Source organism: Macrotis lagotis, chromosome 1 (genome assembly GCF_037893015.1).
Source record: "Macrotis lagotis isolate mMagLag1 chromosome 1, bilby.v1.9.chrom.fasta, whole genome shotgun sequence".
NCBI classification, from domain to species: domain Eukaryota; kingdom Metazoa; phylum Chordata; class Mammalia; order Peramelemorphia; family Peramelidae; genus Macrotis; species Macrotis lagotis.
Window position 1 is genome coordinate 278,202,288 of NC_133658.1, and position 27,522 is coordinate 278,229,809.

Here is a 27,522-nt window from a genome sequence, read left to right on the forward strand (position 1 = left end):
TAAGATGATATCATCAGAATAAAATTTTTTTTTAGGTTTTTTGCAAGGCAAATGGAGTTAAGTGACTTACCCAAGGCCACACAGGTAATTATTAAATGTCTGAGGCCAGATTTGAAATCAGGTACTCCAGACTCCTGGGCAAGTCTATCCACTCAGAATAAAATTCTAAGGGCAACATCTAAGGTAGGTTGTACTCCATATTGTGTGTCCTGGCCACAGATTCCCTATATGGCTAATTCTTCTCTCCTTGGTCCCTTGGTCCACATAGTCAAATAGTTGTGCTTTCCACTATGGCATCTGTTTGTGGGAAAACATGTCCCAGGTTTATATAGAAAAGTTCAATTGCTGTTTTTCTTTGTATGCCATTTCATTAAGTGCCTTTTAACTAATGGTGGCCTCTAGTTGATTAATATTAGGGATGGATCATGGGACTTCTCTATCAACTTGATAAACTTACAGAGGTGAACCTTTGTTTAGGACATTGTTATAAATGGCTCAAGAATACTTAATCCAGAGTGATTAAAATGGTTTCTAATTGATACATTGGTTCCTATACATTTTCTCACCCTCCTCATTATACTAATGAGTAAGAACAGATAGAAATCCTTGAGTTTGTGCAGTGAAGATCAAGACTAGGTTACTTTTGATCAGTTAAGGACTAGTTTCTTCTAATCTTGGGTTTGTCATTTTTGGAATGGGATTAGGAGAACTCTCCCAGTTTTATGACAGGCTGGGGCCAATCCCCCTTTGTAATGGATTTCAAAGGTGCCCCCCCCCTCCACACCCTGTGAAGACCAACAATGCCCTATATTCCTCACAGACATGATTGTCACCTCCTTTGTTACCTCTTGGAAAATGTTTCAGGGATTAAGATGGCCCGTAGTCTATTACTCAATATTGTAGAATAGATTATTTAGGGGAAACCATTTTTTTTTTGCTAGTCCATAAAAAAAGTCAGTAGACATTTTTCTCTTTTGCCTTTCATCGGGAGCACTGAAGTGGGTGAGATTCCTCCCCTCCCACCTCCATTCCAGAGCCATTGTAGTACAGAAGTCCTTGGCAAATTGCATGTGCTCAAGCCAAGCCTACTATGATCCAAGAGAATACCCCAGAGTCTAACAGACCTTTTCCCCCAACCCCTAATACCAAAGTAACTACCAGAAGATAATATGCAAGGCAGTAAGTGAAGTATCAAGAGTTCCTAGAGGAACATAGCAGGTCAAAGTGCTCACCTACATTATGTAGAAATATTCTCAGGCTATGTGGAATTTATGGCCTGGGCCTTAAAGAGGCAGTGTATCTAATTTATCAACTACATATCTATCATGGACAAAGGAACCATTGCTCAGGTGATAAGAGTTTGTAAAAGTTGCCTCTCTGGCACAAAGCCTTACATCAAGAGTCCCCAAATCCAGTCTTCTTTTTTTTTTCTTTTTTTTTAAGGTTTTTGCAAGGCAAATGGGGTTAAGTGGCTTGCCCAAGGCCACACAGCTAGTTAATTATTAAGCATCTGAGGTCGGATTTGAACTCAGGTACTCCTGACTCCAGGGCTGGTGCTCTATCCACTGCATCACCTAGCCGCCCTGCAAATCCAGTCTTCTAACCAAAGAAATTTTTGGTCTTCTAGCAAGACAAAGTATTTCTCAGAAAAACAGCTACAGTCTTGGGGAGATTTCTTTCCTTAGGAGTGACCCAAAGTGTGAGGGTTCAAGGATCTGACCTTCTATTGAAAGGTGAATTTCCTGAGTAGTGTCTAGCTATGAAAAAAAGGATCATGTGTGTGGTTCATGGAACTGAGGGAAGCAGCTTCATGGGACAAAAGCCATGCTATGAAGGGAAAAAGGGATCTAGACTGTGTCCTATGTCATTTTCATGTGTTATATGAATGGTGTGGCTCTAGAAGTTATCCATTTAATACCAAGTTTTTTTCACTTCCAAGTGATGATCAGAAAATCAAATAATCTCAGGGAAAAGGTTTAAAAATGGGGTTATTCTAAATGAAAAACTTACAGACAGACCATCTGAGACCGGAGGCAAGAAAATTTTAGATTTTCATTCAGGGATTATTGCAAAGTTCACATTACAACATAAAGTTACTCCATAAAGTTCACAGGTAACTGCAAATTGTTCACAGGTTAAGCTGTCTTGGACAGGCTGATTAGCACAAATTGAGATAAAAAAAACTAAAGGCTTAAGAGAAAAAGAAAGGAAAGAAGCTTAGGTCAACATAGATCCAGTCACATGGAGCTGAGGTACATGTAATTACCATATTGATAATATAAACTGGGAAAGGGGGAGTCAAGTTTAAATTAGATCATAAAAGCCTAGAGGATAATAGATCCAGTCACATGGAGCTGGGGCCACTTAGTTCCAAGCACATGGTCAGACTACATAGTTTAGAGAGAGAGCTTGCATTTGAAAGGAGAAAAGCAAGCAGGAAATGAGAGAGCTTGGAGGAAGTCCACTCAAACACCTTTCAGGTGGGTGGGACAAGGGTGGTGGTTGAGGATGTCACGGGGCAGTCCCAAGGAGTGGCTTGGATAAGCAGTCTTGTACTATTAACTATGGACCAAGCCTTTCTTGCCCAAAGGGCATGACCTTTGAGTCCAATGTGGCCTAGGAAATGAAGAGAATGGAGAATGCCCTCCACAGAAAAGCCCAAAAGATTACAGCATGCCCTGCTTCACAAGGAAAATCCAAACAACAGGGTACTACTATAAATCAAAGGATTTTAAGACCCTTTGAAAGAGGTACCCATAAGAGGAAAATCAGTTTTAATTGTTTCATGGAGTCTGTAAAAAAAGTGAGAATCCTCTGAATTTTCTTTCTCTCTAGTGTTAATAAGACCTTCTTGTACCTGTTACTTAGTTATCTTGAATGCCTGGATGGTATCTTTTGCTTTTGCCCATATCTGTGGAAACCTAGACACAAGTTAAACCAGAATACCAGAATGGACACCAAAATACTTCCTAGAGTTGACTATTATCTTATTCAAGTACTTCTCTACCTGAATAGTGCTAGAATCACACCTGCAATTAATTTGCCCTCTTATTGCTGAGACCTTTCAGTTGTGTCTGATTTGGGGTTTTCTTTACAAAGTTACTGGAGGGGGTTGCCATTTCCTTCTCCAACTCATTTTGCTGATGAGAAAATGATGTAAACAGGGTTAAGTGACTTGCCTAGGGTCACATTGCTAAGAATTGAGATTAGATTTGAACCTAGTTCCTACTGACTCCAGGCCAGGAGCTCTATCCATTTTTCCACCTAGTAAGCCTTCTTAGTGATAAATAATAAAAATGATTGTCATTTATATAACACTCCACTGTTTACAAAGTGCTTTCCAAATTATCTTATTTGACCTAGTAGAATATTCAGGGAAGGCATTATTAAACCCATTTTATATAGGAGATACTTGAAATTCAAAGTGACTTACCATGTTCATGCAGTTAGATAAAGAACCAGAGCCCAGATTCAAAAATCAGGTGTTCTGAATCCAGATCTGGCTAAAGGCTTTAGGGGTTGGAGCAAAGGTGAATGAATTCATTTAAAAGACTGGCTGACTCAGAATATTCAGGAATCAAAAAGGAGAGAGAGAGAGAGAGAGAGAGAATGGAAGGGACTGATCCCTAAGGGAATTGGCAGCAGGAGCAGGAGTTACCTTCAGAAGCAATAAAGGAGAAAAAATAGAAGCAGTTGGATCCATTGTTATGTTGATAGAGGCTAGTCTTGTGCCTGGGGGCATGGATTTATTGAGTCCAGACTAGGAAGGGTTAGGTATTTTAAAGTTCATTGAGCTCATCTAGGGGTGGGGGTGTGGGGAGTAAGGACATATAGACTTGAACAATGGGATGGAAGTCAGTATTATGATGATCAGTTTAGAACAGATTAATTATAGAACAAATTACTTTATCCAATATTTCTTCTACTACACTTTTTTTTTTTAGATTTTTCAAGGCAGTGGGGTTAAGTGGCTTGCCCAAGGCCACAGGGCTAGGTAATTATCAAGTGTCTGAGGTCACATTTGAACTCCTGACTCCAAGGCCAGTGCTCTATCCACTGTGCCACCTAGCCACCCATCTACTACACTTTTCTAAGAACTATCTCAGACTTCCTCAGAACTTATAATTCCACCATTTTGCCTTATTCCTGTTATCTTTCTATTTCTACCTTTTGTAATTACATCTTAGTGTACTAGTTTAGATTAATTTCAATCATAAAAGGTCCCCTTTCCTTTTTTTTATCTATTTTCCCTTCCAGATAGGATTCTAGTAAGCCTTTGACCTTTTCCTCCAGCAAGCAGATTAATTTGTCTCTTGCTGTTCTATGAGTCATCCTATTATGCTGCTGTTCTCTGTCAAAGCCACTTTAAAACACTGTGGTTAGGTAGGTAACTGGAACTGGTTGCTGTGGGAAACCATGGTTCAGAAGGGAGCTGAATTGAGAGACAGATGTGAAGTGGTATTAAGAGAGCAACATGAAGTGGTATTAAGAGAGAGATGTGAATTAAGAGGTTTGAGTGCAGTTCTTATGTAAGGCAGAGGTAATGGACAATGGACAGATACTGGAAAGGTTCCTTCCAGCTACATGACTGATCGATGATTGCAGCTTGGTAAAGTTCACGCTCAATCCAATAATGCCATATGTGCTCTGTTTGGCTCTCTTTGTCCTGCTGCTTTTGATTTGATACAGAGCTCTGGATCTTGGAAGAAACAGCAGTTTGCCCAACAGAATAAAACAACAAAAACAAAAAAGGTACACCTAAATGAAGAGTTAAGAATTCTACAACCATGGGTTCTCTTATCATCACCTACTAATACTCTAGTCCAAAAACTACAGACAGAATACTGGTAGAAATATAGTGTGGTTTTATTATCAAAGTCTGGCATATTCAGAATTAAAACAAAAGATAAAAAACAATCTGTTGTTTAAGATTCAGAGTTAGCTGTGATGGAAAAACAAAACATGAATAAAATTTTTTTAAAAGATTCATAGTTGATTACAGGAAATTAAATTTATACATTTATATAGAAAAAGATACATGCAGTTATTTGAGTTGGGATTTAAGAGTTTTGTTGCCATTAAAGCTTATTTAAAAAAAAAAAACAACAAAACACCCTGCATCAGAATGCTCTGACCTGCAGGTGTTCCAGGAGTTCTGACTACAGCTGGCCTTCTACCTCTGACAGGGACTTCCCCTTTCCCTACCAGGTCTCAGGTTCTAAAAGAGAAATCTCTCTACTATAACTATAGGGTAGCCAATCTCCTAGCATTTCAAAGCCCTCCTCCCCTCTACTGTCTGCTTTCCTGTTCCTAGACTGAGCATTCACTCATCCTTTTCAGAACCACCAGGCTCTAGAGTCAAGCCTGCCTCCATTCATGATGATTTCCTTCCACTGGCTAAACTGATTAGAAAAGGGAAAGACAGTAATTATCTCCTGTCTGCAGTGGCCTAAGGCACCAAGCAGGAATCAGCCACTGAAGAAGACAGAGGGGGAGGTTTAAAAAGGAAAAGGAAAAAAAAATGGAAAGAATAATTAAATAGTGCTGTTTGTAGAAGGCTTGTTCTTTTTTATTCCTCACAACAGACTCCAAGAAGTAGTAAATAGCACCATCCCCTACTTAAAGGGAAAGAAGGCAGAATACAGGGACACTAAGCAAAGCAGCTCCAGAGTTAAGGGCTCTGCTCACTGAGGTGGAAAAATAGGAAGATCCACCCAGTGCACTGTTTCACAGCTGAAGGTGTTGCTCAATTTCTAACAAGCTCTTATGAAACTCAGCTATTGCAGAACTGCTGGGAGCCCTCACTGGCCTTTCTTCCTCCATTTTCCAGATAGTTTCCCCCCAGGCTGAGAAGCAAAGCCAGGGTAATGCCAGTTGTCTTCCCATTTGTCCCAGATTTGTAGATAAATTGGAAATGAAGGTCTGTGGCCCACAAGGCACCATGAGCCAAGGGCAAATGTGACCTTCATGAAATCAATCTGCAAACCAGTACAAGGACATGGGACAGTCTCTGAGTTAGTGAAAGGTATCATATCATATCATAAAGGTATCACTAACAACAGTAAGTCATAACATCAACATTTTGCCTTTAGGAACCAGCACTTTCTTAGCAGCCTGGATCTGCTCTATTGATTGCCTGAAGGAATTCAGCAAAGATTCAGAAATATAAAAATTGCCTACAGATTTGATCAGCAGAGCAAGATTTTAGCCTCAGGGAGAAAAAAGGCAGGAATGATGAACAAACACACACACACACACACACACACACACACACATACACACAAGATTTTTAGTTTTATAGGACTTCTTCCACATTTCAATAAAAGAAGCAGTAGCAGCACAAGATAAATTATCAGCCCTGGATAACAGAAGCCAACTATACTTGGCAAAATAAATCTTAGCACTTATATTTCATTATAAATATATTTCTTACTAAAGTCTAGCACCCAAGGCTGAGCAGTACTGCTTCCAGAAATATTTGTGTCTCATTCAAATCAAAAACCAATTTCATGCCGGTGGACCCAAGGACAGATTTGATTTGGTCTTGATATGAATCAAGCCTTTTCCAGCAGCTTTGCTTTGTTTTCATCAAGTATGAAAGGCGAGCAGATTTCTTTATCCTTCAGGTATACCTCCAGTCCCTGCAAGAACAATGGCAGAGAAATGTCTTTTCCCCCTCCAGAGATGTATCCACCCATGTGACTGGCTAATCTCAGGAATGCTTCATAGAATAATATCAGAAAACACCTCATATAACCCAAAGAAGACTGCAGGAAATGATGGGAAGCTTCTCGGATTCAAGCAACACATTTTTTCTAACTCAATCTGAATTCAGATTGTATAGAAAGAACAAGACTGCTTCTTCCCCATCTCTCCTGGTTGGACTTGAAAATAAGACAGTTTAAAAGGAAAGGAAGAGCTTTGTGTGATAATAGGGAGACCCCAAACCAAGTCCCATGTCACAGCATCATAGACTGTCATAGATTTTCATAGAAAAGGACATTTGGGAATATCTAGCCCAACCTTCTGCTGTTACAAATGAAGAGGAAGAAACTTGCTTGGGGTGAAATATATTAGTGACAGAATAGGGACTAGAACCCAATAAAACAAATGGCATAAATTTAAAGGACCTCAAGCAAAAGCTTACAAAGTCTTCTAACAACAATCTCTTTTGACAATCTTGTAAGCAATTGCAAGGCTGTATGTGTCTAGGTAAAGGTCAGAAACCAAATTCAGGATTATCTCTTAGGAAAACTATGTAGTTCAGGAAACTGATCAAAAAGATTATTGTTCAAAAGAAGTGGAAAGGAGAACACATTTCTTTTCTTCTTAATGAAATTTTTTTAGGTTTTTGCAAGGCAAATGGGTTTAAGTGGCTTGCCCAAGGCCATACAGCTAGGCCAAATTTAAACTCAGATACTCCTGACTCTATCCACTGCACCACCTAGCCACCCCTTAAAGAAATTTTTAAAAATTTATTTAAGGCAATGGGGTAAAGTGACTTGCCCAAGGTAGCTAGGCAAATATTAAGTGTCTGAAGGTGAATTTGAACTCAGGTCCTCCTGACTCCAGGGCCATGTTCTATTCACTGTGCCACCTAGCTGCTCCAAGAAGACATTTCATATAGCATAGATTATTAAAGGTCTTTTGCCTTCAACAACAAAAATCCAGAGCCTGGCAGAGACTTTTTTCAGATCCCAGAACCAGACTACAATCCAGGTAAACAGAATCTCTCTATGTCATCACCAAACCCTTCCCACCATGCCCTGAGAATGTTCCCAGAAACTCCAGAGCCCAAGTTTCAGATTGGTAAACAGATGTAGTTGAGGGTGCAAATCTGTCTAAGGTCAACTAAAAGCAGCATTTAGTTCTAACACCTGCAGCCCTCATCCTAAGTTTCTAGGATATCTAGCCCCAGCCCTGCAAGACCTTGAAACTGAGGAAAAGGTTCTCACCTCCCCAAAATAGGATACTAATGGAGAAATCTCACACAGGACAGGAGGGTTTTCAGTTCCCAGAGTACTGTAAAAGAAAAACATGTATTAGCACCTGTTTAGTATACAGCCTTCTTCAGGAGGACTGCCACTCCTGGAACTAAGTCCCAGTCTTCTCTGGGGCTCAGATTACATACAGCAGTTTTCTTCAAAATCATTGACCTAAAATCTCCTTCCTACAGAACAACTGCCTTGGGCTGTAAAATATTTATAGTATAAAAGGCTTCAAAAGTCTGGCTTCAGGGATATTCAGATTTCATCATTTTGTGTCAGTGATTAAAAAAAGACAGCTAATTTCTTTTCCCTTCTTGGTTCAGAAAAGCAAAATGGTCATCAGCTTTGGAATATCATCACTCAGTTCATGTTTCAGAGTTTATTAATATATAGATGAGGGTTTCTAAGGGCCTGTCTCTTGCTGGTACTCTGAGAAGATCTCAAGAGTCATTAGACAGTCCAAAAACTGTGACAGGGAGAGATCTCCATGATCATCCTTAGAAGAACACTCATAGGCCTATAGCTGAGCAGAAATTCCCCTCTACTAGTCCCCTGACAAATGATTAAACAGTTTCAACTGAAACACCTTCACTGTTAGGGAACCCACCACCCCTGCAGGTCACTAGCTCTTTTCCTTCAGCATGACTTATTATTAGGAAGCATTTTCTGACTTAGCCTAAGTCTGCTTCTCTGAAACTCCTAAATACTTCTCCCAGTTCAGACAAATAGAACAAGTTCTCTTCCACAAATACCAGATGGCACTGTTCAGATCCCATCTATCCAGCTCAATCCTCCCACCTCCATGGATTGCCAAAGCAACTAGGAGAGCCAACTAGGAAGAAAGCTGTTCCTACTCTCCAGACACAAGGGTGGCTAAATATAGGCACAAGATACCACAGACAACAGTGGGGTGATGGGGCCAACCCCCTTTCTCCCACCAACAGGGGGAGGGAGAGGAACATGATTTATTATACCAGCATAAGAGATAATTGGGATAAGTAGAGGGGAAATAGCAGGAGAGCAATTGTCTAGGATATGAGGGACAGCTGACTAGGATGAATAACAGCTGCTTAGGAAGTAGGAAGACACATTGGAAAAAGAGCTGATTAGAAAGGGGGAAGTAGATCAGGGCAAATGCTGCTGAAGTTTCCCAGTCCCCAGTTTTTCCCTTTTAGAACCATCCTTCATATGGCTACCAACATAATCTTTATAAAACACAGGTCTAGTCACATCATACCTCTGCTCAACAGTTCTGGATGGCTTTCAGATTAAGTTACAAACTCCCGATCTGACATTTAGAGCCTTCAATGACTTGGCTCTAATATAACTTTTCAACCTAATTTCATATCATTGCCCTTCATACATTCCATGTTTCAGGCTGCTTCTAAAACTTGTTTTACTATCGCCTTAATTCAAGAATAACTGAGTATCTTCCATAATTAAAAAACAAAATTTAAAATAAAGAAGAAAAGCCTCTCTCCTGATTTCTCTTTAAAGCAATCTGATGAAGCCTATGACTTTCTTATAATAATGCCTTTAAATGAACAAAATAAGATGGCAAAGGAAACTAATTATATTAAAATATTGATCATTCTTTTTTTCCTATCCAAATTCATAAAACTCCTGAAATTTATTTACAGATCCCAGGTTAAGAGATCCTGCTTTAGGGGGCGGCTAGGTGGCACAGTGGATAAAGCACCGGCCCTGGAGTCAGGAGTACCTAGGTTCAAATCTGGTCTCAAAGTGGCCTTGAGCAAGCCACTTAACCCCATTGCCGTGCAAAATCTAAAAAAAAAAAAAAAAAAAAGACAGAGAGAGATCCTGCTTTAAATCCTACTCTGCCCTTAAAGGTTCCAATCAGACACAACTTCCTCCATAAACCTTTCCTTAATTCATCCCCAGATGAATGTTTTGTTTTCCTCCACAAATGTTATTAGAACATTTTGTCTAAATGTCACATTCTACCTAACATTCTGTGTGAACTCAAAATGCTTTTGTTCTACCTCTTAAAGTTTACAGTCCCTTAAACCTGAAACATACTCCTTACTCAACTTCTCCTTGCTAAATCTATATTGATTTAAGTTTGACTCAGGCTATCACCCCTCTACTTAGATTTTCCATTCTACCAGCTGTTAGGGCTCTCTCAACTCAATGAGAGAAAGGAAGTGAACTCTTCAATTGAGTTCAATTCAATTCAACAAATATTTAATAAGCCCTGAATGCCCAAGCTACTATGCTAGACCCTAAAAATATAAAGATGAAATCAAAACAGTCCCTGTTCTGCCCTCCAGGAATTTTCTATGATTACTCAAGTTTGGCTGGAACATAAAATATGTAAAAGGGAGAAATGCAAAAAGAGGCCAGAAAAGCGGACCGTAAATGCCAGGCTGTGGAGTTGTATTTTATCCTGGGGATGAGAGGTATCTGTGAAGTGTTTTTGAAGAGAGGAAAGTTATTTGGTAGCTATGTGGAGGACAGACTGAAGAAGGAAGAGATGAAAAGTAGGAAGACCAATTAGGAGACTATTATAGGGAGGTAAGAGCAGATAGGATATTGGTCCAATGATTGTAGAGAAGAGGACAGATGTGGAAGCAATAATAGAATCAACAGAATTGAACCCTTAATTGGACAAGGAATGGGGAAGAAAAAGGTCTAGGATGATCCAGACCTCCAAAAGAGATCAAGAAAGTGCATAGACAGTAAAGAGAAAGGGATTACAGGGAAGTATCTTGGGGGACCCTCATGTTTAGAAGGCTGAGGATGATGATCCAGTAAAGAAGAAAAGCAGAGGAAACCAGAGTACCATGTGCATTCTTTCTTTTATTTTATCCCCTTTGCTGTTCACCCTGGGATCACATTTCTATGTGCACATGGAGTAGCCCCACTTCCCTATCCAGTAAAAGAAAATAAGCTTTCTGAGGGCAGTAACTGCTTCATCTTCATATTCCAAGTTTCTTCTATAGGACTCTGCATATAATAGGTCCTTACAACAGGTTCACTGACTTGGATAGGAAGGAAGAAACAAGAAGGGGATCACCAGAGTGTCAGCTCTTTGGAAGTGGGGCTCACCAGGGTAAAAAAGTTGGCAAAAGGAAACACCAGTCTACGAGGCAGGGCTGTACTCATCAGATGCTCACCTGGGCTGTTCTGGGATCCTTACTCCATTTTCATCCACGAAACAGGCACCAGCCCGCAGAGCCCAACGGTAGTGCTGAGCTAGGAGGGCCTGCCGGGCAGTGGTGGGGCTGTCTTTGCTTGCTGTATCTGCATTCTTTAGGGGAGAGAATTCCTCTTCCCTCAGGACTTCAAATGCAACAAAGTTTCTAGTGGCAGAAAGATGGCATCAAAAGAAGCCTTGTCAAGTACTAGTGGGTGCTGGGGGAAACAGGGAAGGAGTGGAAAGAGAAGGGACTAAAAGGATACGGGGATTAGATTCTGATTTCAAATGGGATCAGTCCTACTGCAATGGGTCTATTGTGGTTTCAGAATTCTATAGTTCTCTCTTCATGAACAAAAAAGAAAAATTATAGCAAGTGTGTAAATTCAGTAGTGGGGGGGGAGAGCGGAGAGCCACTTGAAACACTGCACCTTCTATGAAGAAGGGCAATGCCATTTATACTCACTGGCTCTTACATCATCCTCTCTCCCTAAAAATAACTGCCACTCTTAGGGTCTGAAGCTACCTATTTACCTCTACCACCTTTCTGTTTTTTGGTCAGCAAGGGGGTGAAGTGACTTGCCCAAGTCACACAGTTAGTAAGGATCAAAGGTCTGAGGCTGGGTTTGATCTCAGGTCTTTCTGACTCCAGGAGCAGGGCTCTATCCACTGCTCTACCTAGCTGTCCCCTCCCTACCACTTTTAATGTTCCAGCATCCTCTGTCCCCCCAGTGGTCTTTGGAGTAAGGTGAAGCATTTCTACACTGACTCCTCATGAGGAGATTGGATGTGGTCTGCTTGCCTTCCCTCTGGAAACCTGAGACTTGAGGGCAAGGACCCTACATTTTAGAGCTGAGAAGAAGCTTAGTGCTCATGTAGTCTTTCTCACCATACGAATAAAGGAAACTGAGGCCCAGAAAAATTACTTTCTGTAGACACATAGGTATCAAGTGGCAGAGTTGAAATCTGAACTCAGTTCTCTTGACTTCAAATCCAAGGATCTTCAATGCATCCTGAGCTTCCATTCCTGCATCCCTCCCCCAATACAACACATACACAATGGTTCCTGATTTACTGGTGCTCTGGGAAGTACTATGACCCAACCAAGGGAGAGACAATCATGGAGTAGGGGGCTGAGAACAGAAAGACTCATTTCTACCACTAACTTTGAAAACTGGAACACATCAAACACGAACTTCTCCATCTTTATACCATTTGGTTTGAGTGGCTTTACCAGATTTCCATCCTCATCCACAAAAGGGACCTTCTTGATGGCAACATGTGACTTCAGCAAAGGCTCAAATTCCCTGTAGGGGCAAAGAAGAAAATGGAAGTCATAAACTAATTCCTTTCATTCCAGAGTCATCCTAAATAGGGTATCACAGACTAGGGAAGAGTCTGGAGAAGCAGCCTCCAAAGATAATCAGCAGGAGCTCTTGCTCTGTCATGAGCTAAGCAGATACAGTTGACCTGGATGCAGTCCAACAGGTAGCAGGTAACACTCCTTTCAGCAGGTAAATTCAGGCAGCCTAGTCTGGAATGTGGCAGTTACTAAAAGTCAAGTAGACAAGAAAGTCCCACTATAGACTGCCCTTGAATCTGATCACCCTATTCCAAAGATGGTTTCCTTCTGAAGACATGAAGAAGGGGGAGGAAGAGGAAGAGGAGAAAAATAAGGATCTTCCTACTCTCTCTAATGCCCTGCTAGCATCTTAAAATTCCAGGAGAAATGACCTTTGTATCTGAATTTGGAGGATGACTAAAGGGGAAGGGAGGCCAATATGCAAATCTATACCCTTTCCTTTCATCATTCTACCCAGAAAGGTGAAATTGTCTCTGATTGTATAGTTTTACCTTACCTCTTTTCTCTTCCATACCAATCTCTTTACTTTGTGGAAGGTCAGGGAAAGACAAAGAGGGAAATCCAAGAACCCCAAAGGAATATCTTCCAAATATATAACACAACATTAATAGGCATTACATATACAGAGATTGTATTAGGTAATAGGGAGATAAAAAATTAGATAACAGAAATATTTTGTACATCTTTTTAAAAATTTTAATGTAGGGGAAAAATGATCATTTTCAGAAAAACAAAATAAGAGATTACATATGAAACTATAAGTATTATATACAATTTGCTAATCCTTTTAAATACATAATAAAGGTATCATCTAAATTTCTTTCCCCCCCCTTTCTTTTTCCCCCCAAATTCAAGATGTTTGGCAGTATTCTAAACATACTTTTATTTATCTGGATGCAGATAGCATCTTTCTTTCTATATCTTTTTATTATTAATTTGGATATTTGTAAGTCAAAAATGTCTTATTTGCTCAGTCATTCTTAAAATAATATTGCTGTTAACTGTATACAATGTTCTCTTGGTTCTGTTCATTTTGCTTTTCATTACTTTGTGCAAGTCTTTCCATGTTTTTCTAAGATCATTGAGCTCATCATCTCTCATGGGCACAGTAATGATCCTATACCACAGTTGTTCATTCCCCAAATGATGGGGCATCCCTGAAATTTCCAGTTCTTTGCCACCATACAGGGAATTGTTCTAACATTTTAGAACATATAGGTTCTTTTCCATTTTCCCTAAACATCTTTAGAAAGAGAACTGGTATTGCTAGGTCAAAGGGCATAATAATTCTTTGGGCATAATTACAGATTGCTCTCCAAAATGGTTGGATCTTAAAGTGCTATTTTAAAGCCAATTTGATAGTTTAAAAAAAGGGGAGGGGGAAGGGAGGGAGGAGTGCTTTGGGGGAGTTTTAGGAAATGATAATCAACAATGGAGTGGGAAAGGTTTTATAGAAGGAGAATGAAATTGAGTTGGCTGAAGACATCTATTACAGATGGCAGAAAAGAGGTTAAGAATCTGAGGGTCAGGGGCAGCTAGGTGGCACAGTGGTTAAAGTACCACCCCTAGAGTCGGGAGAACCTGAGTTCAAATCTGACCTCAAAAACTTAATAATTGCCTAGCTGTGTGACCTTGGGCAAGTCACCTAACTCTAATGCCTTAAATAAATAAAATTTTTAAAAAATGGATCTGAGGGTCAAAAGGATGCTGCCCATAAGGGACACTGGAACAATCTCAGAAGATGGGAAAACTGAGAGTTCACAAAGGTATTCTCTAGATGAAATCAAAGAAAAGGCTGGTTAATAATAGTTCCTAGGAATTAGAATATTTTGTTGTTGTTGTTGAAGTTGAAGGACCAACATAAGAAACAAGTAATGGTTCAGGTTAAATACAAATCTGGACAAAGCCCTGAGGGGAAAGTATGCTCTGGGAGTAAAACCTTGGAAAAGTCATTTATAATTTCCTCTTCTCTCATTCTCTTCTTTATTTTTTATAGTCAAGCTTCCAACTTCATCATTTAGTCCTGCTCTTTCCAATGTTACTTATGATTTCTTTATTGACAAACCCAATGGCCTTTTCTCAATACTCATAATTCTTGACCTCTCTACAGTCTTTGATATATTAATCATCCTCTTTCCCTTGATACTTTCTTCTCAGGGAAGCTAGGTGGCGCAGTGGATAGAGTACCAGTCCAGGAATCAGGAAGACCTGAGTTTAAAATTCAACCTGACCTTGGGCAAGTCACTTAACCCCATTGCCTTACAAAAAAACAAAAGAAAACTAAATTTTCCATACATATCCTAAATCCCACATGTCTAAAAATGAACTCATTATCTTTCCTCCTAAACCCTCTCCTCTTCTTAACTTCTCTATTACTATTAAAAAGTGCCACTGTCCTCCGAATCATTAGAGCTAACAACCTAAAAGTGAAGCTCCACTCTTCACTCTCTCATATTTAATTTGTTGCAAAGACTAACATCTTCACAATATCTCCACCATCATCACCCTCAGGGTGATGATGATACAGGCTCTTGCTACTTCACAACTGCACTATAACAATTGTCTGCTGGTTGGTCTGCCTGCCACAAGTCTCTCCCCAGTCCAATCCATCCTCCACTTAGCTATTAAAGTGATCTTAAAATGTAGGCAACATGACTAACTTGTAGCATATACTAATGTTTTGAAAGGATTGAAGGTTCCTCTTTTGGGGATCACTGTTAGGATAGATTATTCCCAATTATTGATAGATTCCTATATGAGGGATCATACTCAAGTGTTTAAACAGCACTTAGTATGCTTTTAAGTCTTTGAAATTTTGTAGTTATTGAGCTTGAGTTTTAATATGATCCTCACCTATAATATGTTTTAACAGTTTTAATATGAAAATTAAATATTCTATTAACAATGTAGATTGCACCTGCTTATAAAAAAGAAAATGGGAGTACACAGAGATACTTTATTACTCTGCAAACTGGACTGAAAAGTATAAAAGAATATGTGAAATACACCTAAAATTTTGTTATTACTAATGATTATAAAGTTGATATATACAACAATAGCTAATCTATTATCCTTGAATGAATGTACTTAGTTTAGTCTTAGTTACTTTGATTTAAATGTCTATTTAAATATTTAAATTATGTCTCCTTAGAAATTTAATTCGACTATAATTCATACTTCTGGGCTTTAGGAGGGGCCAGACTTGACTACATGAACTGAAGATATATATTTGTGTTCATTATTTTATAGAATCAACTATATCAATTTTATAATTTAAATGATATTTAGATAATCTTAATTATCAGTATTAGGCAAATTATTTAAAATTTTCAGTTGATTCTTTTCAACTTATCCTGGTAGTTGTTTATGCATAGTTATTTGCACATTTTCTCCATTAACTTGGAACTCCCTAAGAACTGGAACTATCTTTTGCCTTTTTTTGTATCTTAGTGCTTGCACAGTATCTGAAACCATGATAGGCACTTCATAAATAAATAAAATAAAATAAAATAAAGTAGGTACTTAACAAATATTCAAACTAGTTTCCGTATCTTGCCCCCACCAAAATCCAATGAAAACAGTCAGTCATTTTGACTGTGCAGAGAGAGTCCTGGAGGACCAACCACTAACCTGACATAGGAAACCTTACCGGGTAATGGTCTGGAGGAAGTTCCTGGTGAAGAAATGGTTGCAGATGTTGCCTGCATTGAAGACCAGATTCCCACTCTCATCCTGACGCTGTGCTGTCTCCAGGCTGACTTCACTGTACTCTACCACTTGGTAGATACCATCTACCTGGCATACCACACCCACAGGCTCTGTGGGATAGGCTTTCTCCACTACCTACAGACAAATCAGAGGGAAAAGAAGATAGGTTTCAGGAAATCAATTATCCCTAGAGATCAGTGGACAACAGAATTCCCTTGTCTGCATCCCTATAGCACCTATAAGCTAATCCATTCCCTTCGCAGATGCTAAGATATTTCGACTGCAGGAAAATCAAACAATCAGGTGAAAGAGACTAGAGGTACAATGGAGAGGAAGTAACCCTGGACTTAAGAGCCAGAGAACCTGGGTTCAAATCCTCAATCTGCTCAGCTCCTCTTTGGAATCTTAAGCAAGTTCATATTCATTTCTCTGGATTGAACTGAGAGGGCTGGAATAGATGATCCCCCTAGGTTTCTTCCAGCTCTAATCCTATGATTCTATAAGAATAGCCCAGAATCAGAATTAGGGTCCAGGTCAGATAAAGATCTAGATATGGCTTGGGGCAAATATCTAGCCAGGGGAAAGAGAACATGCTGACCTTGGCTCCACAGTCTGCACCCTTCATCACACAGAAACCAATGAAAACAGGGTCAGCCATTTTAACAAGAATATTATCCACACAGTACACGTGGACATACTCTACTCCACGGCGCTCCATGTCTTCCAAAATTTCATTGTTCACCAGGGCTCGGTACAGACCACCATTGCCATCTGAATTCACAAAAGAAAGAGAAGTAAAAGGACACATAGCAAGAGAGGAATCACTAAGGCTAAAAGTAACAGGAGCGAGCTTTCATGCCCTAAGCTAAACCTAAGGCCTACACAGGGAATGCTCCACTGAGTTATTCTCCTATCACAAAACAAAAGCATCAAACCTACATCACTCTTACCCAATTTTAGCTCCAAAGGGTCTCCTGAGCTGGACCAACCATCAGCAGTACTTCCTGGGACTGGTTGCAAGCTCAGGTGAATACACTATCTCATTGCTATCCTCATCCTAACTTTAGAAGATTGTGACTAGTATTAATACTCCCATTAGACAGATGATGAAACAAAGAGAAATTTAATGACTTCCTTATGATCAATCATTCAAGTTATTGGGAGGATGGAAATTTTACATAGTATTTTGCTTTTTAACCTCAGATTAATTCATTGTTTAATATTCTTTATTAAAAAATGTACATCTAATTTATCCCATTAGACTATAAATTCCAATGGGGCAAGTTCTATGTCTTATCTAAACTTTGTTTCTTCCCTTGCACAGAGCACAATGATGTCAATACAATAAGCACTTTTTTGTTTTGTGTTGTTTCTTAAATTTTATTTAAGAATAACTTGCCCAAGGTCACACATTAATACGCACTTCTTCCCTGGACAACCAAGCACCAGAAAGCAGATCCAGTATACCTGGGGCCATTGCAACTTTATCCTTCCTCTCTAAGATGGCCTGACCATTGAAGTCCACTGCTGGTAACATCCTCTGCTCAAACATGATCACATTGGCTGGGTCCAGTTTGAAGAAATTATTTTCCTTAAAAAACTCAACTGTCGGCTTCAAAGTGAACTCACTGGTCATGATATACCTAGTGGAAGAAGAGAGAAGTTAAGTGGGATAAACAGACCACATCACAGGCACTAGGAAAAATGGAAGAGGAAAGCTTGAAGCTAAAAACAAGGATCAGTCAAAGCATCAATGGACACACTAGGGATGGGGTCTATAGCGAGTCTCAGCAAAGGTATATTGACCTGAAAATATAGATGCAAAAAATAAAAAAATTCCCAGTCCCTTTAGAGTAAGGAAAATTTAAGCCCCAAGGATTAATACTTATCTCTCTACATCCCAGGAAAAGAGAAGTACTCCAGGAGGAGTAGAGAAAGGGGAAGAGAAAAGAAAGGGAAAAAATAGCAATGAGGGAAGCAAACAAAAAAGATAGCAAAGACCAGGAAAACCCACCAGGGAACAGTGCACTGGGTGTTGTGTTTGTGACCAGCCATCTGTTCCACTCGGCGAATGCGCTCAGCCTGGAGTTCATAAAGCGTTTTCCCACTTGGTAAGCCCACCCGATACATGCCTTTGGGGTAGGTCACTCCTAGGCGAGTACCTTGCCCCCCAGCAAGTAGCAGGACAGCCACCTTGTTCTGAGCAATCTGGTGGAAACCTGTGGAGAAAGAAGAGTGAGGAAGCATGATCCATTAACTGTCCTTTCCAGTCATTGCCACATGTATTTCTACTTATCCATGGAAGGCCATGTCTGCCTTAAATTATCATTCCTAAATGCTTCATGTGACTTCATGCATATATAATTATATCATATTAGTTACCTTCTCAATGAGTGGAAAAGGGGTTGGAGGGAGAGAATTTGGAACTCAAAAAAGAAATTTAAATGAATTAAAAAAAAATCATCATTCCCAGGGTGGCTAGGTGGTGCAGTGGATAGAGCACCGGCCCTAGAGTGAGGAGTACCTGTTCAAATCCAGCCCCAGACACTTAATAATTACCTAGCTGTGTGGCCTTGGGCAAGCCACTGTACCCCACTGCCTTGCAAAAAAAAAAAACCCTAAAAAAAATCATCATTCTGAGAAGGCACACATTGCCTGGTGAGGATGAGCAATGAATAAATTATTCTGATAGTGGTATATCCCGAAGTTCCCATTTAGCTACTCTCCCTCTTCCAGCACTTGGCACATGGCTATTGTTTGTTCTTCATTCTCAAAGAGGACCAATGACATCTTGAGGTGATATCTTTACTTGTTCATGACTTGGTTTTAAGAGGGGCAGAGCTGCATAGTCATTGGACTCACTAACTTTTTTTTGCAAGGCAATGGGGTTAAGTGACCTACCCAAGATCTCACAGCTAGGTAATTATTAAGTGTCTGAGGTCACATTTGAACTCAGGTCCTCCTGAGTCCAGGGCGGGTACTCTAGTCACTGTGCCACCTAGCTGCCCTTCACTAACTCTTTCAGATTCATCAAAGTCTAGTGGCAAGACAAAAGTCAAGATGACTGATAGCACAGAATGCAGTGAATGATCCTGGCATCTTGATGTCTGACCAAGCTCTAAGTGCTCCACAGCACCTGCTGCAGCTGTCTTCATGACCAGTGGAACAAACTGATCCTATCTGTCCATTCCACCTGGGAAAGCTTTCACATGCTTGGGGTAGACATCCCCCTAACTCATGAAGACATTTGAGATCTGTAGGTTACTATCAACCTGGCTTAGCCCATCTGGAGAGAGGTCAACAGAGGTGTGGCTGCTGAATGTGCTATAGCTTCTTGGAGTCACAGGTGAAAACTGAGTGCCAGATGGACAACAAAAGGGGATGAGCTGACCTAATAAGGACTCCTCAAGCCTTCACACCGGAGGTGCTAGTCCTCCTTGAATATCCATACAACCCCATAGTAGTTGCTATTATTCCCTTCTTTTACTCTTCCCTTCCCTGAAGGACTAATTTTGCCCAGAGCTGATAAATCCAAAGGTTACAGAAATCTGCTTCCTGAAGGGAAAACTCTGCCCTTGTCTCCCCCAATACATTCATTTTGAACAAAACCATTATTGTAGAATTCTCTCCTCTTGGTTTGTCTGAGCTGATATGAGGCTATATTCAGATTCCTTGGATACCCTTAAATTCCTGTCTCCCTAAAGGAAGGAAAGAGGCTTAGCCAGGAGCTGTGCAATTGTTCACTCCAAAGTATACACCAACAGACCAGGGGCAGCAAAAGATTAAAGGAGAATGAATTCCTGCGTAGGCCACATACTGACTCTGTGAAATTAGGAACTCAATTAACTTCTCTGAGCCTCAGTTTCCTCACCTGTAGAATGAAGGGGTTGAGAGTCCAAGAGGACTGAAGATGAAACATACCAACCAACTCCTGATGGAGTGATGAACTTAAGATGAAGAGCAGAGACATAGATTTTTGGAGTTGACCAATGCCGGACTTTGCTTCGTTTAAGTATATTGGACCAGGTGACATTTAAAGTCTCTTCCAGTTATAAATCTGTAATCCCCTTATCTTACTCCTTCTCTGGATGTAGGCATAGGAATCTCTAATATTCAAGGGGTCACAGTAAGTATAGTGTGATTACTCAATATGGGACTTGGGGGACCTGAGGACAGCAAGAGCCTAGTCTTGGCAAACTATTCATCTTAAAACTGATGTCAGGATAAACTATTGCACAGGAACATTGTCTTAGCCTCAGTATAATTTCAACAAGAAGAATTAAAATTAGTCAAAGACCTGGGCCCTAGTACCTGCCTTATCCCCACAGAAGCATCCAGACCTGGCTACCAAGAACCAACACTGTCCCTATACAGAGTAAATCTCAGTGAGTCAGATGGACATTCATTCACCATCAACTGGCAGTCTCTGGGTTGGCACAATGTACCAAGTGTTTCAAAAACTCATCAACTGTAGAAATAAGAATTCTTTTTAAATTAAAACTTTTTGCCTAGAAATTGTTTTTAAGAATAACCATGGGGGGGCGGCTATGGGGCATAGTGGATAAAGCACCAGTCCCGGAGTCAGGAGTACCTGGGTTCAAATCTGGTCTCAGACACTTAATAATTACCTAGCTGTGTGGCCTTGGGCAGGCCACTTAACCCCATTTGCCTTAAAATAAAAATAAAATCTAAAAAAAAACAAAGAATGTTAAAGGGGGGGGCAGCTAGGTGGTGCAGTAGATAGAGCACTGGCCCTGGAGTCAGGAAGACCCAAGTTCAAATCTGATCTCAGACACATAATAATTACCTAGCTATATGACCTTGGGCAAGTCACTTAACCCCACTGCCTTACAAACATTTTTAAAAAAGAGAAAACTTAACAGAATCATAAAACTAATTAAATAATTATAAATGAAATGTATCTATTTATTCCTCCTTTAGAATCTGAGTGTTAGATTGGTAACTTATATCAGTAAGGAGGAGAGACCATGAGTTGCCAAGATTATGCTCAGGGTCACAAGTTCACAGAGGTCTTATCAACCTTGACAGGCTTTTTGAGTAGGAGTGGATGTGGGCTATGGTAAATGTTCAAGGAATCCCACATCAAGAAACTTTGGGGGATGCCTTAGAGAAGATATAAAACTAAAACAGAAATGGGTACCTGCCAGGTGCATATTAACTTAGAAAACCACAAATTAATATTCTCTGCACTGAATTATATTTTTACCTATTTTGTTAAACATTTTCCAATAACATTTTGATCTGATTCCTGCCACACTCAGGCATTTTCAAATCTTAAGTTAAGAGTCTGAAATCTCTACCCTAGTTTACAGACCTTCTGTATTTCAGATTTGTACTGATCCTTTCATGCTGTCTCTCTCCAGCCTAGTGGCACATTTTTTGCCAGGTGATACTGTTTGCTCCAACTCCTTCAGTAAAGAAATTCTGTTTCGTTATCCACTCCACCCCATTCCCCAACACTGACAAAAGTCAGGAACCTGATGATACTTGGTAAAAAAGAGAAAGGAGAGTTCCAGAACCTATAATTCTGTTCTGATACTCTATGCTTCTATTTTCAGAGAAAGCAGAAAGAGGGAATTAAAGAAAAGTTATGAAATTATTATTATGCCTATTAATCTCTTAGATTTGTAATATGATTGTATTTTCACATTATCATTTGATCCTCACTAGAGGGGGTAAGGCTAGCATTATTATTCCCAGTGGACAGGTGAGAAAACTGAATGAGACTCAGGAGGGTGAATTTATTTTTATCAGATCACAGAAACAAAAAATGGCAGAAAAAGGAATAAAAAAATAAGGAACTAATGCCTCCTTATTCAGTATTCTTTCTTTAATAATTCTCTAGACTCTGGTTCTTTCTCCTTTTCCTTGAAGAAGAGGCTGTAGAATAGGGATGATGCTAAAATGAGCCTTGGTCTAAAGAAGAGACAGAATGCTGAATGAAAAATTCTGTTCAACCTGGTGCAGAGAAAGTGCTGTATGATTTAGTTTATAAAGTATCAAATTATAAAGTGGCAATCCCACCCCAAAAAAAAACTGATAAAGGATTAAAAATTAAAAAACTAGCTCAGCAGAACAAAGAATCCAGAAATAATACCTAGTGTACATAAGAGATTAGTGTTTGATAAGGTTAAGGCTAAAAGAAGCCCCACTAAGGAACAGAATAGCTATTCAATTAAAAAAAGTTGGGAAACTGGATACAAAATGAAAAATGAGTTTAAAGCCACTTCTCCTATGCCATAAAACACCAAAGTACTCCAACTGGATCAACACTCTAACTAAGAATTTCTTTAAAATATTTTATGTCAGTAGTATAGGGAAGAAAAACATTTCTCAAGCAAATGTATTAGAGAGATAAACTGATTGGCACAGAAAGGTGGTGCAGTAGACAGAACACCAACTCTGGAGTCAGGAGGATCCAAGTTCCAATGTTACCTCAGACACTTAAAAATCTGATCTCTAGCATCTGTAAAGAACTAGTATAAATATATCAAAGTAAGAACTAATCAAAGGGCATACTTTTTGAAATAGGAAAAGCAAATGTCAAAAGTTGTTTAAATGCTTATAATCAAAGAAATGCAAATAAAACTTTAAGATACCACTTTAGGGGTGGCTAGGTGGCATAGTGGATAAAGCACCAGCCTTGGAGTCAGGAGTACCTGGGTTCAAATCCGGTCTCAGACACTTAATATAATTACCTAGCTGTGTGGCCTTGGGCAAGCCACTTAACCCCATTTGCCTTGCAAAAAAAAAAAAAGATACCACTTTGTACTCATCAAATTCTTAACAATAGATTAAAAACTAGGTGACCCTACTGCAGGATGTTTAATAACATTCTAAGGATGGTATTAAAACAGGGAAATAAGACCTATCTCTACAAAATTAGTCACATGTAATATCCATTTATAATAGCAAAATATGGGAAACAATGTCCACAGTCAACTGTGGAATATTAGGAGCATACTTAGGATGCTGATTTAGAGCTGGAACCTTAGAGGCCATCTATTATTCTTTTGCCATAAAAATGACAAATAGGAAAAAATACAAGGAAGAGGAATGACACATGAAATGATTCAACATGAGAAAAATAGAATTAGAACAACCTAAACTGAGACTATGACTATATTTTTAAAACATAGTCATCCAAAATCTGCATGTACAGAAGAGAAATAAGAGAACATAGGACAAATAAATTGATATTTATCTTAAAATTTACGCAAAATATCACATTAGTCTTAGTGCAATTTTAAGCTATTAAAGCTTTATAGATTTTAAAAATAGAATTTGTTATACATTATATCATATAACATATATAAAATCTTGTACACACATATGTTAATAAATTACAAAAAGTTCTGATTATATCTGGGATTCAATTCTATATTTTATTTGCATTTGTTGACAGGTTTAAATCCTGTCTTTGACATTTCTTACCTAGGAGATCTTAGGGAGATCACTTTCAGTGCCTGAGTGTCTCATCTGTAAAAGGAGGGAATTGAGCTAGATGACCTTTGAGACTCCTTCCAGCTCTAAATCTATGACCTTAAGAGAATGTTAAGTTTATAATAATTTATAATACATTTTTTAAAAGTTTTAGATTTGGGAGTCTAAACAGTTGGATCTCAATCTGGCTTGGGAACCTACTAGTCATGATGGAAAAAAAAATAAAAACTATCTTACCTGATTTTCCTGGTCCTCAGGAGGGTACAACACACAATTTTTTCTTCATTTAATGGACATTTTTTTTTAGTTAGGTTTTTTTTTTTGCAAGGCAATGGGGTTATGTGGCTTTCCCAAGGTCACACAGCTAGGTAAATATTAAGTGTCTGAGGCTGGATTTGAACTCAGGTACACCTGACTCCAGGGCCAGTGTTCTATCCACTGCACCATCTAGCTGCCCTGATAATTTTTTCTTCATTTAAAACATAACTGATGTCATATTTTTCCTACAAGTCATCATGATTTTCATACAGGTTCAACTATTACCTCTATAAATGACTCCAAAATCTCCCCCACCCAAGTCTCTATCTTCATTGTCTATATAGTGCACAGGCATCTCAAATTCAGCATATCTAAAAGAGAACTCTTTTTTTAATTCCCAAATTCTTCCCTCCTTCCAATTTTCTAATTTCCACTGTCCTTACAGGTATCCAGACTTTCATTCTAGAAGTCATTGTCAACTCATCCCCTCTTACATTCTGTCAATTGAAAAATCTTGTTAATTCTATATCCATATTCACTTTTTTTCATTGTTTTCCCTATTCTGTTTTCTTTCAAAACATTACTGTGGAAATGTTTAACATAATTATACATGTATAACCTATATCAGGTTGTTGGGAAGAGAGAAGGGAGAAAAATTTGGAACTCAAAATCTTATAAAAATGGATGTTGAAAACTATATATAATTGGAAAAATCAAAATACTATTTTCCAAAAAAGAGAATAATATATCTAATCTTTGAGGTGAATAGAAGAGGGAAATCATTTTTGTCTCTCAATTGGGTCCCCAAAGCAACACTAAGGTAACGTTTCTGATGGATTGAAGTTCCTGTAACCTAGAGGACAAGCAAAGGCCAGTCAGTTTGGCCTTCTAGGTCTAGCACCCTATCCATGACAGCATCTTGTAAGCAATAGGAGTTTATACCAAACAATAAAGCATGCCAATAATGGTACAAGGAGATGACTCACTCATCATTCCAAGTCAGTGCAGAGTAATTAACCACCCACTGGTTCAATGATTCTGCCAATCAATCAACCAGCATCACCCATGCAGATTTCTAGAACACAAGAAGTCATCCGTGTTCAGAGAAGAAGAGCAAACCCACAGCAGGGAAGTGAGAAAAAACAAGACAGTATAAAATTTGTTTCTAAATCTCTCTGAAGTACAAGTCAGAGTTGTTTTCCTCTTTAAAATGGTTTTGATTAGAAATATTAAAAACAGTTTTAGCATTCAAGTAACAGCTTGAAGATATGATCATACAACAGAAATTACAATTTCAAACCTTAGAACAGTCAGGGCATATCTCTAATTCTGTATGACTGGACCCTCAAAGAAATTCAGGTTCTTCCTTTATAAATATGTGGGCTAGACTGACAACATTATCAATCTCTTCTAAGTCTTACATTCTTTGTTCTAGCATTCTATATTCTAGGGCCCCAGAATAGCAATTCTGATATCTTATGACTCTGTGTCCATTAGATTACAGGATCTAGAATAGAAAGAAATCCTGAAGAACATCTAATTGAGGTGTTTCCAATCAAATGTCTAGGCAGTAGTTTGCTGATAGATATTTAACCATTTCTAACAACCACCCCAAATATATAGAGGACATATTTTCAAATTTAATCTATATTATTAGCAGTATCTACATTGATTTCTTAAGTCTAAACAACAACAAAACAATAAATCAAGCCCTGATTTGAAGTGGTTGTTGATTTCTGAGGTATAAATGCACCACACTGAAAATTTTAACCATTTGCTTCAGCCAGTCTGACCTGACTCCAGAACAATAGTTCCCCACACCTCTAGGGGAAACAAGACTGTCAAGGAAGTGAGTATGAAGACTATTTGATTTTCAAAAAAAAAAGCCATTCCCCAATTGACAAATGGTCAAAGGATATGAAAAGGCAATTTACAGCTGAGGAAATCAAAACAATTCATAGTCACATGAAAAATTGCTCCAAATCACTACTTATTAGAGAAATACAAATTAAGGCATCTCTGAGAAACCCTCTCACCTCTCAGACTGGCCAATATGACCAGAAAGGACAATGATCAATGTTGAAAGGGATGTAGGAAATCTGGGACACTAATACATTGTTGTTGGAACTGTGACCTCATCCAGCCTTTCTGGAGACAATTTGGGATTATGCCCAAAGGGCAACAAAAATGTGCATATCCTTTGATCCAGCAATACCACTACTGGGTTTATACCCTGAAGAGATGATGAAAAAGGGTAAAAACATCACCTGTACAAAAATATTTATAGCAGCCCTGTTTGTAGTGGCAAAAAATTGGAAATTAAGTGAATGTCTTTCAGTTGGGGAATGGCTTAACAAACTGTGTGTCATAGAACACTATTATTCTATTAGAAAACAGGAATGCAGGGAAGCCTGGTAAGATCTGCATGAACTGATGCTGGGTGAGATGAGCAGAACCAGAAAAACATTGTACACCCTAACAGCAACATGGGGGTGATGATCAACCCTGATGGACTTGCTCATCCCTTCAGTGCAACAACCAGAGACAATTTTGAGCTATCTACAATGTAGAATACCACCTGTATCCAGAAAAAGAATTATGGACTTTGTGAACAAAGAACAAAGACTATTACCGTCAAATTAGGAGAAAAAACATTATATTATTGTGTAATTTTACTATCTCAAACTTTATTTTTCTTCCTTAAGGATATGATTTCTCTATCATCACATTCAACTGAGATCAATGCAGAACATGGAACCAATGTAAAGACTAACAGACTGCCTTCTGTGCAGAGGCTGGTGGGGTGGGAGGAAGGGAAGCAAGAATGAGGGAAAAATTGTAAAACTCAAATAAAATCTTTCTTTATAAAAAAGACTATGAGGGGAGGGGAATAGGTGGCACAATGGATAGAGCACTGGCCCTGGAGTCAGGAGTACCTGAGTTCATATCCCGTCTCAGACACTTAATAATTATCTAGCCTTGGGGAAGCCACTTAACCCCAATGCCTTGCAAAAACCTTAAAAAAAAAAGACTATTTGACAAATGACTATATCATTCTACTAATACCAATTTCTATTTTTTCTTATGTAGAGATGCACAATAAATTCTAGACTTTATTTCCTTTCATTTTGGAGGATTCTATAGGACCAAAAAAAAAAATTAGAAACCTTTTATTTAGTTCAATTATCTTCCATTCTAATGTCTTCTCTAGATCTAACTATGTTCTAAGTTGTTTTCCAGCTCTAACATTATCTACTTAGGGCTCTTATTTGCATTTCTAGCAATGCAGTGGCAACAGTGGATACCTGGAGTAGTAACTACTCCAGGTAGTAACTGAACCTGGAGTCCAGAAGACCTGAATTCAAATTCAACCTCTTACATTTACTAGCTATGTGATTCTGGACAAGTCTTTTTTTTTTATTTTTATTTTTTATTTTTTGCAAGACAATGGAGTTAAGTGGCTTGCCCAAGGCCACACAGATAGGCAATTATTAAGTGTCTGAGGCCACATTTGAACTCAGGTACTCCTGACTCCAAGGCCAATGCTGTATCCACTGCGGCACCTAGCCGCCCCCAGACAAGTC

General features: G+C 38.9%; 1 protein-coding gene across 1 annotated transcript in view; it reads right to left on the reverse strand.

Moving 5' to 3' along the window:
• Positions 1-5,093: 5,093 nt before the first annotated feature.
• The window catches only part of UAP1L1 (UDP-N-acetylglucosamine pyrophosphorylase 1 like 1), a 30,975-nt gene continuing 8,546 nt past the window's right edge, over positions 5,094-27,522 (reverse strand). Inside the window, exons 2-9 of the mRNA XM_074210616.1 lie at positions 18,231-18,435; positions 17,684-17,859; positions 16,815-16,987; positions 16,158-16,351; positions 12,312-12,452; positions 11,126-11,311; positions 7,956-8,022; positions 5,094-6,641 (exon numbers count right to left, since the gene is read on the reverse strand). Coding sequence (XP_074066717.1) covers positions 6,555-6,641; positions 7,956-8,022; positions 11,126-11,311; positions 12,312-12,452; positions 16,158-16,351; positions 16,815-16,987; positions 17,684-17,859; positions 18,231-18,435 — 1,229 coding nt within the window. The 3' untranslated portion in view covers positions 5,094-6,554. The remainder of the gene's footprint in view (positions 6,642-7,955; positions 8,023-11,125; positions 11,312-12,311; positions 12,453-16,157; positions 16,352-16,814; positions 16,988-17,683; positions 17,860-18,230; positions 18,436-27,522) is intronic.